This window comes from Pan troglodytes, chromosome 4, assembly GCF_028858775.2.
Source record: "Pan troglodytes isolate AG18354 chromosome 4, NHGRI_mPanTro3-v2.0_pri, whole genome shotgun sequence".
In the NCBI taxonomy this organism is placed as follows: domain Eukaryota; kingdom Metazoa; phylum Chordata; class Mammalia; order Primates; family Hominidae; genus Pan; species Pan troglodytes.
The window spans coordinates 61,087,793-61,101,415 of record NC_072402.2 but is presented as its reverse complement, the minus strand read 5'-3'; the positions used below and the strand labels follow the sequence as shown (position 1 = coordinate 61,101,415).

At 37.5% G+C, this 13,623-nt stretch overlaps 1 protein-coding gene across 3 annotated transcripts in view; it reads left to right on the top strand.

The window, feature by feature from the left end:
* The first annotated feature begins 2,293 nt into the window (after positions 1–2,293).
* NDUFS4 (NADH:ubiquinone oxidoreductase subunit S4) overlaps positions 2,294–13,623 on the top strand; it is a 122,736-nt gene continuing 111,406 nt past the window's right edge. For 2 of the 3 annotated variants that reach the window (XM_016952753.2, XM_054684041.1), the window contains exon 1: positions 2,294–2,431. In XM_016952753.2, coding sequence (XP_016808242.1) covers positions 2,334–2,431 — 98 coding nt within the window. In that variant the 5' untranslated portion in view covers positions 2,294–2,333. 3 annotated transcript variants of the gene reach the window in all.

The window sequence follows — 13,623 nt, the reverse complement described above, 5'->3', positions numbered from 1 at the left end:
TTAATGGAAAACTTAACTCACAAAAATTACATAGACTTAAATGTAAAAGGCAAAAACTAAAACAACCTTTGAAAGAAAATAAGATAAAATCTTTAGGATACAGGATTAGAGAATAGTTCTTAGACATGACAGCAAAAGCACAATCCATAAATTTAAAAAATGAATAAACTGGACTTCATCAAAATTAAAAATATTTGTTCTGTGGCAGATCTTGTCAAGAGAATGAAAATACAAACTACAGATTGAAGAAAATATTTGTGAATCATGCATCTGACAAAAGACACATCTAATATACGAAGAACTCTCAAAATGTACAGGTAAAAAACCAAATAATGCTAATTAGAAAATGGGAAAAAGACATAAGACATTTAACTGAATGGAATATACAGATGGCAGATAAAAACATGAAAAGATATTCAACATTATTAGCCACCAGGGGAATAAATGTAAAACTGTGATGAGGTATTACTGCACATTTATTATTTACTTTAGCTCAGCTAAAACAAAAATAGCAATAATAGAAAATGCTGGTGAGGATATGGAGAAACTGGATCTCTCATACATTGCTGGAGGGAATGTAAAATGTTACAGTTACTCTGGAAAACAGCTTTTAATTTCTTTAAAAAATGACACATACATGTATCACATGACCCGGCAATTGCACTCCTGGGCATTTATCTCAGAGAAATGAAGATTTTTGTCCACATAAAAACCTGTATTCAATTGTTTGCAGCAGTTTTATTTGTAATGGCCCCAAATGGGAAACAATCAAAATGTTCTGCAATAGGTGAATGGTTAAACAAATTGTGGTACATCCATGTCATGAAATATTACTCAGCAATAAAAAAGGAATGAGCTATTGATAAACACAACAACTTGGATGGGTGTCAAGTGCATTATGCCAAGTGAAAAAAGCCAATCTTAGAAGGTCATGTACTGCATGAGTCCATTCATATAACATCTCAAAATGTCAAAATTATAAAAACAGAAACAGAGATCACCAGGGTTAGGAGGGCAGGTGTTACCAAAAAGGTTAGCACTAGGGAGATCTTTGTGAGGGTGGAATAGTTCTGTATCTTGATCATGGTGTTGGTTACACAAAATATGTAGTAGAATGACATAGGACTACACAAATACTTTATATCAATGCCAGTTTCCTGGCTTTGATACTGTACTAGAGTTATACGAGATGTAATCACTGGGGGAAACAGGTACACAAGACATCTCTGTACTATCTTTGCAACTTCATGTGAATCTATAACTATTTCAAAATGAAAAGTTTGAAAGAAAATTTTCTCTGAGGCATCTCTCCCTTGCCTTCCTTCATCCTGTGCATTTCTCTTTCCCCGAGTATGACTTTTTCTCTTTCTTTCTCCCTTTCCCTTATGTACTGGGTTTTCCTTTAACGGTCCATAATGCCAAACTATGTCATTCCCCATCCTCCTATTGTTCCTATTTATTTAATGAAGGTTATGTTTTCATGTGCTTAATTTTAAAAGCAGGAAAGTACTAACTCTTTAAACAAATTTCTTAAAAAACAAAACCCAAAACTAACCTGCTTTTTATTTTATATAATTCAGTTAGTCATTATTCTTTAAGGTCGGAAGTCCACAATACAAACATGTTTCCAACACTTGTATTGGAAGATAATTTTTGTTTTATATGCATGGAGCATTAATATCATTCTTCATGTCTATGGATTATGAACACACACACATTCAGGATTTACTGGGGAAACAGTGACATCAAATATTATGTTCTATTGATTCTTTATATAAATCTACATGTCAAAAAATAATCCTTTGCCAGATCATGTATCCAGATTTTTCGTTTGGAAAATACGAACATTACTACTACAGAATATCAAACTGAATACAGCCCTGTCCTGAGGGCTTGCAAAGTGAATCTGGCAATACTTTGGAAAAGTACTACTTTAGGTTCTCAAGGACCCAAAGAGCTCTCCAGCTTTTCCAGTGGGTTCAGCCCCAAATATCCTAATTTCTTCAATAAATTACGAGTTGCAGGTGTTTAAATATGCAAGTATCTTTTGGTCTTTTCGTTATCATTGTAAAACACCAGTCCTAACAAGCAGTAAAGATTACACTTTATGGTGGTAATATTTACATTTAATGCACTTCTGCATTTCTTCCCGCACATTTTTCTTCTTAATTATTTAAACTAAGCGTTTCCCCTCTTTTTTTAAGCCCCGGTATTAAAAAGAAAATAAAAGCCCATAGAATTTCGCAACATTGCGATTGCACTGGCTTGAGAACGAAGGAAGTTAGTCCCTTGCGGTGATCCGTCCTTTCATCCTGGCGTTTGCCTGCAGCAAGATGGCGGCGGTCTCAATGTCAGTGGTACTGAGGCAGACGTTGTGGCGGAGAAGGGCAGTGGCTGTAGCTGCCCTTTCCGTTTCCAGGGTTCCGACCAGGTAATAGAATTTTCACACTTTTCTTCAAGCTTCTTGGGTCCCTCCATTTTTGCGGAGTCTCTGCTGGCTGAGTTCCGGAGGAGGCCTCGGGGAAGGCGTCCTCTGTTGACCCTTTTCTCGGGAGAGGTCGGGCGGACTAGGGACTGTCTGCTATCAATGGGCGTTGGCCAGGCGAGTGAGGGCGTGAGTGCGAGGCCGGGGAGGAGGACCTGTGGTTTTCTGGAAGCTTTCGGCTTGTCGCTGAGGGAGAGGGTCCGTGGAGGTTTTGCCTCCGGAGCTGCAAGCTGAACCTTAGCCCTCAGAGAAGGGGAGGAGTCTCACTGATTTCTGTTTCCACTTTCTGCATCCCTTCCATTTGTCACCTGTTTGCCCACCGCTCCAGTCCTTACAGAAGGGTTAAATCACTGTATCCCTTCCATGGTTTTAAGTGGTTTTAATTTGGTTTCTGCATAGGAAGATTGTTTATTCATCAGTCTGCTTGGGAGGAAAACTTGTTTGGAATTCAGTGTTAGTAAAAATATCACTGCTAGTAATATTGGAAGGTAATTTTTAAAAGGCTGGTGGTAATGCCTGGAGGTTTTCTAGGGATTTTGTTAAAGCCTCACAATCATTCAGGGATTGAATTGAGTTGTTGAGGGCTCTTTGCGTCCTTGAGAACCTAAAGTAGTACTTTTCCAAAGTATTGTCAGATTCAGTTGTCAGTTGATTGAGTTGTTACTGTTTTTCCTTGAAGCATTTTTGTGATGATTTTTTTTTTTTTGGCTGTATTAACCTTCCATTTTCTATTTTTCAGAATTTCCTGGAGTTTTTTAAATTATAGTACTAATGCTATACGTACATACACACACATATTAGAACAAAGATTGGAAAGACTGGATGGAGAGATTTGAAGGGGGTAGGAGGTGGATGCAAGTGGTTAAAAGTTGAAAGGAAGGTCTAGTAGAATGCTAATTGATTTAGTGTTAAATATAAATGGAATGCAGAGAATTAGGATGAGTTAATTCGGAAGAATTTTTAAGGATGACTTTTATTAAGGTTTAAATATAGTGGGTGTTGGGTGGGAAAGAAGAGGGTGTCCCGTAGGGTCCGTGGCTTATGAAAAGGCTTGAAAGCATTAGTTAAACGATTACTAAATACATAGAATAGAGTCACTCAAAAGTAAGGGTGCTAAGATTGGGGAAAGGCAAATGATGTTTGTAATTAAGTGTTCCATATATGGAAAGTATTTTTCCTTTTTCTTTCTCTTTTTTTTTTTTGAGATACATTCTCACTCTGACGCCCAGGCTGTAGTGCAATGGCGTGATCTTGGTTCACTGCAACCTCCGCCTCCCGGGTTCAAGCAGTTCTCCTGCCGCAGCCTCCTGAGTAGCTGGGATTACAGGCGCGCACCACCACACCTGGCTAATTTTTGTATTTTTAGTAGAGGCGGGGTTTCACCATGTTGGTGAGGCTGGGTTAAGTATTTTTCTAAGGTAAAATACTTCACTGGTTAACTTAGAGTTAATATAGCGGTGACCAAGTTTAGCCCTTCCCCCCGTACACATTATAGGGATTAATTGTCATTCCCAGATAATAATGTACTCATGGTAGCCCCAGAACTGAAAACAAGTTTGAAGGGACCACTGGTTTATGGCTAATCAAAACATGGCTGTAATTTTAAGTCAAAGCCATTTTGTCAGCAATTATAGTAATTGAAGTTGAGATTAGATTTTTGAAACTCTGATGATAATTGTTACTACATATCCAAACTTGAGTTTTTGCCTGCAAATGTAAGAGATTTGAAAATAAATCATTTAATCTTGAAAAAAAATCTTAATGCCAGGGAAGACATTTTTTAAATACAAATTAACACATTTATTTGTTTTCTGTGCCACATTTTTACCCTAAGAGCTTGTCATGTTCATCCTAATTTGAGGGAAATTTATAGACCCTCTCCCTTACATATTGTTTGTTCTTCGTCCTTAAGCATTCTTTTTCCATTATGATTTGATAGTAATGAGGATCTGAAAAAGGTGAGTAGAAAGAACCAATTAATGGGAAAATCTACATCTAAAATTCATTTTATTGTAATGCTTAGAAAAACATTTGCAAATCATGTAACATTTCAGATCATTTGAATAGAATATGGGAAGTGGAATCAGTAAGGTAAGGAGTGGAGTAGAGAACTGAAGAAAAGGAAGGGCCGGCGCGATGGCTCACGCCTGTAATCCCAGCACTTTGGGAGGCCGAGGCGGGCAGATCACAAGGTCAGGAGATCGAGACCATCCTGGCCAACACGGTGAAACCCCGTCTCTACTAAAAATACAAAAAATTAGCCAGGCGTGGCAGCGTGCGCCTGTAGTCCCAGCTACTCAGGAGGCTGAGGCAGGAGGATGGCGTGAACCCGGGAGGCGGAGCTTGCAGTGAGTCAAGATCGCGCCACTGCACTCCAGCCTGGGCAACAGAGCCAGACTGTGTCTCAAAAAAACAACAACAACAACAAAAAAAAAAAAAAAAAAAAAAAAAAGAAAAGGAAGGATGCTGTTAGCTGCTACATTAACATATTAATTCAATTATAGTATATCAGTGAAAAGCAAAACAAAGAATGCAACAACATATACACACAAGAGAGAAAAAATTTAGTAATGTGGGTGATTGAGCTGATCTAGTTACTTACTGAGCTTGTGCTGTAGTGTTGGTCTCAGTTTCCATGTGCTTCTCATTTCCCTGTACCGAATGTGAGGAGGCAAAAAAAGGGGTTAAATCGTCTACATTTTTTTTTTTGGAGATGTAGTTTCGCTCTTGTCACCCATTCTAGAGTGCAGTGGCGCAATCTCAGTTCACTGCAACCTCTGCCTCCCGGGTTCAAGCGATTCTCCCGCCCCAGCCTCCAGAGTAGCTGGGATTACAGGTGCCCACCACCTCGCCCAGCTAATTTTTTTATTTTTAGTAGAGATGGAGTTTCACCGTGTTAGCCAGGCTCGTCTCGAACTCCTACCCACAGGTGATCCACCCGCCCCGGCCTCCCAAAGTGCTGGGATGACAGGCGGGAGCCACCGCGCCCATCCCTAAGTTGTCTACATTTATCCTTACTTTCCCTGACTTTCCTAAGAGATTTTCCAGGGTAAATTTAACTATTCTAAATGCATTTATCAGCCAGATGAAATGGCACTCTATTTCAAAATAGCTATACTTAAGATATTTGATGCAGTGATGTTATTATTTATTCACTTATTTAAGTGTGTTCATGTATACTTATCTCACCTTAGTATTTACTAGGTCTTGTGTTTTCCTCAAACAAGTCCTTAGGGTGTTAAATCACCCAGAGGGTTTTAATTAATGACTGGTGGGGACTGAGTGTTTGGGACCTGTTTGTGAGGTCTCTTTTATGCCCTGATCTGTGGCTTTATTCTGTTGCTGTATTTGGTTCTTCAGCATTATATAAGCTAGCATGGAATTGAGTCTTCAATTCGATGGGGAATTGAATTTGAACCCTCCAAATAGTAAGCAGCCCTTAAGGTTGACAAGAATTCTGTTTGTTAACACCTTGCTGGGAAATAGGCTAAGCTCAAATTTAGGACACTTAAGACCAATAGGTTCACTTCTACTTCAGATAAACTAAATAAATTCCTCTCCTAGGGGCAGCTATTTTTGCTATCTTTGTAACACATCCAAGCCAAAGTTTGAGAGCTTGAAAGATTTCTAATATGTTTTCTGATAGGTTTATTTGTTTTGTTTCTTTTCCTCTTTCCAAATGCCCATACTTAGTTTTCATCAGTAGCAGACATCTTCGTTGAATTTTTGTTAGGAAAATAATTATTATATTTTGAGACAGAGTCTCATTCTGTTGCTCAGGCTGGAGTGCAGTGGCGCAATCTTGGCTCATGCAACCTCCACCCTCTGGGCTCAGGTGATCCTCCTGCCTTAGTCTTCACAGGCAGCTGGGACTGTAGGTGTGCTTGCCACCACGCCCAGCTAATTTTTCTATTTTCATTACAGACGGGGTTTCACACTGGTCTTGAACACCTGACCCCAAGTGATCCGTGTGCCTTGGCCTCCCAAAGTGTTAGGATTACAGGCATGAGCCACCGTATCCAGCCGGAAAATTAAATATTTTAATATGTAATGTCGGCATATAGTAAGCCTTCCCTAGATAAATGGTAATTTTATTATTGGTTTGAATGGCCTGAATGTTTTTCATTTCTTTAATCTTGGTTATAAGTATTGTGATAGATTGTGTTATTGTTTAAAGTATTCACTACCACTGTCTGCAACAGGATTACATATCCAAAAACCACTGGCCAAATGACTTGCTTTATCCAGTGAAATGTTAGTGAAAATGATATACCATGTCAAACAGGAGCTTTGAGAGCTGTCCTGTGTTTTGTCATATTCCTTTTCCCTCTGATGTGAGGTAGGTGTACTCCAGGTGGGGTCTGCTGTTTTAGCCCACATCTTGGATTGTAGACTACATAGTGCAAAGCAGAAACTGATTCTTATTGCAAGATTTTATAAAATATAAATTGAGTGAAAAATAAACCTTTGCTGTAAGCCACAAAGGTGTTTGGATTGGTTACCTCAGCATAACAACCTATACTGACTCTATTTTATATACACTCATATTTGCAAGTGAGCAGGTTTTAGCACATGGACCGATATATCAGCAGTGAGGTCGCAAGCTTTTTGAGGACACAACCACATTTTTATTTATTTGTGTGTACTTCATGGCATCTAGTGTAATGGCTTGCATGTAGCAGGTAAATGCTTATCTTACAGATGAATAAATACATATTTAGAGATGAGCGATTGTGAGGAAAAGCAGGGAGCATTACGCAGTGTTTCTTTTAATACCCTCATCAGTGATAGCCAGGTAGGCACTAACCTTTATAAATATGAAGATAAACTATCTACAACACATATTCTAATTATTTGCAGTGGTCTGAGTGTAGGATATTCACCTAGAACTCTGTTAACTTTTGGATTGAAGTTGTCTTATGAATAGATTTTGTATTCATACACTTTGACAAGTGTTCAGACACTTCTTTTGTATTCAAATTTAAAAATGCAAGAGGAAATGAATGTTTGGGAAAGGGTACCCTTGGAACATGACAACTTTTTTGGAGTAAGAGTAACTATGCGAAGTTTTAAAAAGTCAGTAATACGGCCGGGTGCGGTGGCTCACGCCTGTAATCCCAGCATTTTGGGAGGCCAAGGCGGGTGGATCATGAGGTCAGGAGTTCGAGACCAGCCTGGCCAACATGGTGAAACCCCGTCTCCACTAAAAAATACAATAATTAGCCGGGTGCGGTGGCGGGTGCCTGTAATCCCAGCTACTCGGGAGGCTGAGGCAGGAGAATCGCTTGAACCTGGGAGGCGGAGGTTGCAGTGAGCCGAGATCGCACCACTGCACTCTAGCCTGGGTGACAGGGCAAGACTCCAAAAAAAAGTTAATAATACACGGAACTTAAGGGAGAAAGATGGAGCAACTTGGTTCCTGTATAATACTTGCTAGAAGAGATCTGTTTGGGGTGAGGTATACATAGAATTTAGTCAGAATACATATTGTCTGTACTGAATACAAACAATTTCAAATGGAAGAGCTTCTAAAACATGTCCCTTGGTAGAAGTTGAGAATCGTTTATTCCAAGCAAAATTAATTCCAAGTAGCATTTGTTTTTAATTTACTGTGTATCAGCTACTGTGCCAAGGATTTCACCTGTATTATCTCATGTGTTTCCCACAGTAATCCTATCAACTCAGGTGTTGTTATCCTCATTTTTCAGATGAGGAAACAGGTACAGAAGTGAAATTACTTAAGTTTACATTGCCAGGAAATGTAATTGTCTCTTGGTATCCATGAAAGATTGGTTCCAGGACTCCTCAAGGACACCAAAATCCACGGATGCTCAAGTCCTTGATTTAAGATGGTGTAGTATTTGCATATAACTTCTGTACATCCTCCTATATACTTTAAATCATCTCTGGATTACTTATGATACCTAATACAATGTAAATGCTCTGTAAATAACTGTTATCCTGTGTTCTTTAGGAAATAATGAAAAGAAAAAAGACTGTACATGATAAGTACAGATGCAGTTTTTCCTCCCCCACCGCCGAGTATTTTTTTTTTTTTTTTGAGGTGGAGTCTTGCTTTGTTGCCCAGGCTGAAATGCAGTGGCGTGATCTCGGCTCACTGTGAACTCTGCCTCCCAGGTTCAAGCAATTCTCCTGCCTCAGCCTCCCGAGTAGCTGGGATTACAGGCGCGCACCACCACGCCTGGATAATTTCTTTGTATTTTAATTAGAGACGGGGTTTCACCATGTTGGTCAGGCTGGTCTCAAACTCCTGACCTCGTGATCCACCTGCCTCGACCTCCCAAAGTGCTGGAATTACAGGCGTGAGCCACTGAGCCCAGCACCCCTTAATATTTTAAATCTGAGGTTGGTTGAATTATGATGTGGAACCCACAGATGCAGAGGGTTGACTGTAGTCTGATATAGCAGTCTAAATGAATATGTTGACTTTTGCAGTGAGGAATATTATGTCTGGTAATAATCAGTTCAAACCCTAATGTCCTCTCTGTTTTTTCTGCCTTTTAGCCAAGTGTCTTCTTTATTTGAGAGACCATGGAATGCTCTTATCTTTACTGTTGCTCCATGGTTCCATTTGTACAGTGAGAGTTACCAAATGCACAATTAGTTGTTTATTTTTTTAAGCTAATGGTTTTTTCCCCTAAATTTTGTAATTATTTTTGGTAAGGGACTTTTCATAGGTGACTTATTATACTTTTTTACGCTCTTAAAAAATATATATAACAAGATATACTGGACATTTTTTTTTTCTGTTTTCTTACTGATTCCAGTGATTAGGAAAAACGGTTGTATTGTGTTGTCTTTAAAAACGATTCAGTGTCTGCTATGCCTTCTGAGTTCTTGTGTCTGCTTTTTAATAGTGTTATATTCTTCCTTGACTGGTCTGCTTCCCTTTAGCAGTTTTAGCACCCCTTTTTCATTTATTATGGATTTGAATGTCAAGCAACTAAACCTATTAGAATTTTGTATAAAACCAAGTATGGTTAATGAAATTCTGATGATGGCAGAAGTTTACTTTTTATGATTAAAGACTTGAGCTCTTTTAAGGTTAACGAATAATTATATTTAATATATGAGCTCTTGTGACTTTTCTTTTCTAGCTTGTAGAAGTCCATAGATCCTGATGGAACCTTTTTGAACCTGAATTATGCAGTGACCACATTCTTCATAACAACTTTCATCTAAACATATGAATAATTTAATAAACTATTCTAAATTTTTTCTTTTAATAACAGAGCAATTCAGAATTCTTGTTTCAAGTTCTATTTTGTTGTCTGTTACTAAGTATTTTGGTAGGTAAATATGACTTTAGGTTCTTTAGAACTAGTTAGTTGCTCAAAGGTGACCTTTTCTTCTTGTCTGTACTCACTAGACTTAATTTTTCTTTTATGGGCTCATTCTCCAGTTCACTGGTTTTTAAACCCTTGTGCATCAAAATTATCTGTTGTGTGCCTAAAAAATTCAGATGCCTTGCCCCCCAGTCTATATTGGTTCAGTAAGTTTAGGTTGAGGCTTAGCTCTATGGTGATTCTAATGGGAAGCTAGGGCTGAAAACGGATTTAAAAAAAAAAGTTTCCATATTATATCTTGTAAGACTTAGGAAATACATTTTTCCTTGGGAGAGAGTTCAGGGAGATTTCCAGAACAAAAATTCTTCCATTTTTGCATATTTTTCTATTCTAAATTAAGTTTTATGCTTTTCACCCATGCACATAAGAGGTATTTTCTTGGGGAAGGTTTCCTTAGAGGGAAAAAAGGCATTTTGATAATTTTGGAGAAAGCAGGCCATATTACTCTCTCTCTAGAGACTCTTATTCTTCCTTTTGGAAGGGCTCAGGTTTAATATAGCACAGCTGTTGAACTCTGCCCTTCAAAATTTTAAGAAAGTGTTTTATCCTTTAAAATGGAAAAGGCTTTTTTAGGAAGGTGGTCTTTCACTGGATGTAGTTCTCTAAGAAAGTTTCATGCTTCTCTACTCTTTTGTGTTTGAATTGTTTCAAATGTTGAGATAACTGTCTCTGGGAGTAAAATCTGGCTGCTTTTGCAATATATTTTCTGTATTCTTAAACAAAGCTATATGAAGAGTTTATTTCTTTGTGTTTTCTAGGACTCAAAAATATGTTTTTTCCTTTATTCAGCCACTTCACACATAAGTAAATGGTCCTTGAATAGAGCTTACTGGACAAAAGATTCTGTTCTAGATGACTGTTCAGCAAGCCATATGCTTCTCCTAAAAATGTCAGTCTGTCTTGATGAGCTTTAAAGTGAATACAGATGTTTTGGCTCTTTTGAGGACTACCACTCTTTGTATGGAAAGAGTACTTCTTTTTCAAGCGATCTCTTCAATATACTTACAGGAATTTGCATGAAATTTATGACTTTTGCCTTTTAAGTCTAATAAGATTAGACTTAGACATGTGTAATTTGAATTTAATTTTAATATTCGTAGTACAAATGAGATTTGGGGAATAAAATACATTTCATAATATGGCTTTTTGTTCAGATTTTGTATTCAACCTTTTAAAAAATGTGAAAGTGCTTTGTAATATTTACTTTTGTGCAATAAAAAGTGATATTTTGGCAGGAAAGGTTACCTTTTTAGATGTTCAGTGTCTTCTATCTTTGTAGGTTAACTCTGGAGTTATAGTTCATAGATTTATGTAATATTTAAGTTGGAAGAAAACTCTAGAATCATTAAGTCCAACCCTTTATTTAATGCAAGAATCCCTAGAACTTCCTGCTTCTTGATTATCTAGTTCTTGAGGAAGTTTGGTGACTTTCTGATAACCCCAGAAAACACACTATACGTTTAGACTTACTGGTAAGTGATGTTTTTCTTTGAAACTGTATAGAACAAGTTTAACCCCGTATACACTTGTCAGCCCTTCAGATAATTGAAGACATTTGTCATCACTCATTCTTCCTGCAAGTCTGTGCTCCAGGCTTAGCACGTCCAGTTTGTTTACTCTTTATTAATGATCAAATTTCCTGACGCTTTACTACCTCTTGGTACCCCTTAGGATGTTTTCCATTTTGTCAGTGTTGATCTTTGAACTATGTACTGTACTTTTATTTAAATGAGATTATCAGAGATGATAGGTTCATGAGCTGAGATTGAATTAAGGAAAAAAGTTGACTCTAGGTTGGATTTATTTTATTTTATTTTTAAAATTATAAAGAAAAATTAACTGTTTTCCTTTTGGTGTATACTTCTTAGAGTTTTAACACATGTATGGGTTATGTGTAACCACCACCATAATCCTAGTACAGAATACAGTGTAATATGCAGATAACTGTTTTACTGTATTGTTTCAGGGTGCAGAATACCAAAAGACTTCATTAACCTAAGACTCCCTCATGTTATCCTTCCCTGACCGCTGTAATCCCTGTCCACAGTTATCTTTTTTCATCTTTATAGTTTTACAGTTTTGAGACTGTAATATAAATGTAGTCATATATAACCTTTTGAGATTGTCTTTTTTTATTCAGCCTGATGCCTTTGAACTTCATATAAGTTTCATGTATCGATAGTTTGTTCCTTTTTACTGCCAAGTAGTATTCCGCTATGTGGAGGTACCACAGTTTATCCATTTACCTATTGAAGGACATATGAATTATTTCAGGTTTTTGGCAGTGTAAATAGAGCTTCTGTACAGGATTTTATGTGAATTATGATTTTGTTTCTCTAGAGTAAATACCTGGGTAGAAGATTCCTGGGTCATAGCTAAGTATATGTTTAATTTTATAAGAAACTCTCAGACCGTTTTCCAGAGTGGTTGTACCATTTTGCTTTTCACCAGCACCATATGAAAGTTTTAGTTGCTTTGCATCCTTGTTAACATTTGTATTGTCAGTATTTTTTTTCTTTTTTTTTTTTTTTTTGAGACAGAGTCTTGCTCTGTCACCCAGGCTGGAGTGCAGTGGCACGATCTTGGCTCACTGCAAGCTCCGCCTCCCAGGTTCAAGGGATTGTCCTGCCTCAGCCTCCTGAGTAGCTGGTATTACAGGTGCATGCCACCATGCCCGGCTAATTTTTGTATTTTTAGTAGAGACGGAGTTTCACCATGTTGGTCAGGCTGGTCTCGAACTCCTGACCTTAGGTGATCTTCCTGCCTCGGCCTCCCAAAGCGCTGGAATTACAGGCATGAGCCACGGCGCCCGGCTGTGTTTTTTATTTTAGCCATTCTAGTAGGTGTTTAATGGTATTTCATTACGGATTTTTATTTTGGAATGGCTTTATTTAGCTATAATTTATATATTATAAAATTTACTCATATAAAGTATACAATTTGACTGGTTTTCATATATTCCCAGAATTGTACAACCAAAACCACAATTTTAGAACATTTCCATCACTCAAACTCTGTACCCATTAGCAGTCGCTTCTCCCCCAGTCCTAGATAACGACTAACCTTCTTTTTGTTTCTATAGATTTGCCTATTCTGGACATTTTATACAAATGCAGTCATATAATATATGGTCTTTTGTGACAGGCTTGTTTCAGTTAGCATAATGTTTTCAAGGTTTATCCAAGTTGTAGCATGTACCAGTACTTTATTCCTTTTTATTGAAGAATAGTATTCTATTGTATGGACAAACCACATTTTATTTTTGAGGGACATCTGGATTGTTTCTACCTTTTGGCTACATGAATAGTGTCCTGTGGACATTCAGATACAAGATTTTATGTCAACATATGTTTTTATTGTTTTGGGTATATACCTCGGAGTAGAATTGCAGGATAATGTAATAACTCTATATTTAGCCTTTTGAGTAACTGTCAGACTGTTTTCCAAAGTGGCTGCACTATTTTACATTCCCACCAGCAGTGAATGAGGGTTCCAGTGTCTTTGCATCCTCTCCAACTTTGTTATTATCTATCTTTTTGAAATTATAACTATCCTAGTGAGTATAAGGTGGTATCTCATTCTGGTTTTGACTTGTACTTCTATGATGGCTAACTCATTGTGGTTTTAATATGCATTTCTCTAATGGCAAATGATGTTGAACTTTGGTGAAGTATCTGTTTATGTCTTTTGCCCATTTTTAATCATGTTATTTTCTTATTGTTCAGCTTTTATAGTTCCTAAAATATTCTGGATACAAATTCTTTGTCATGT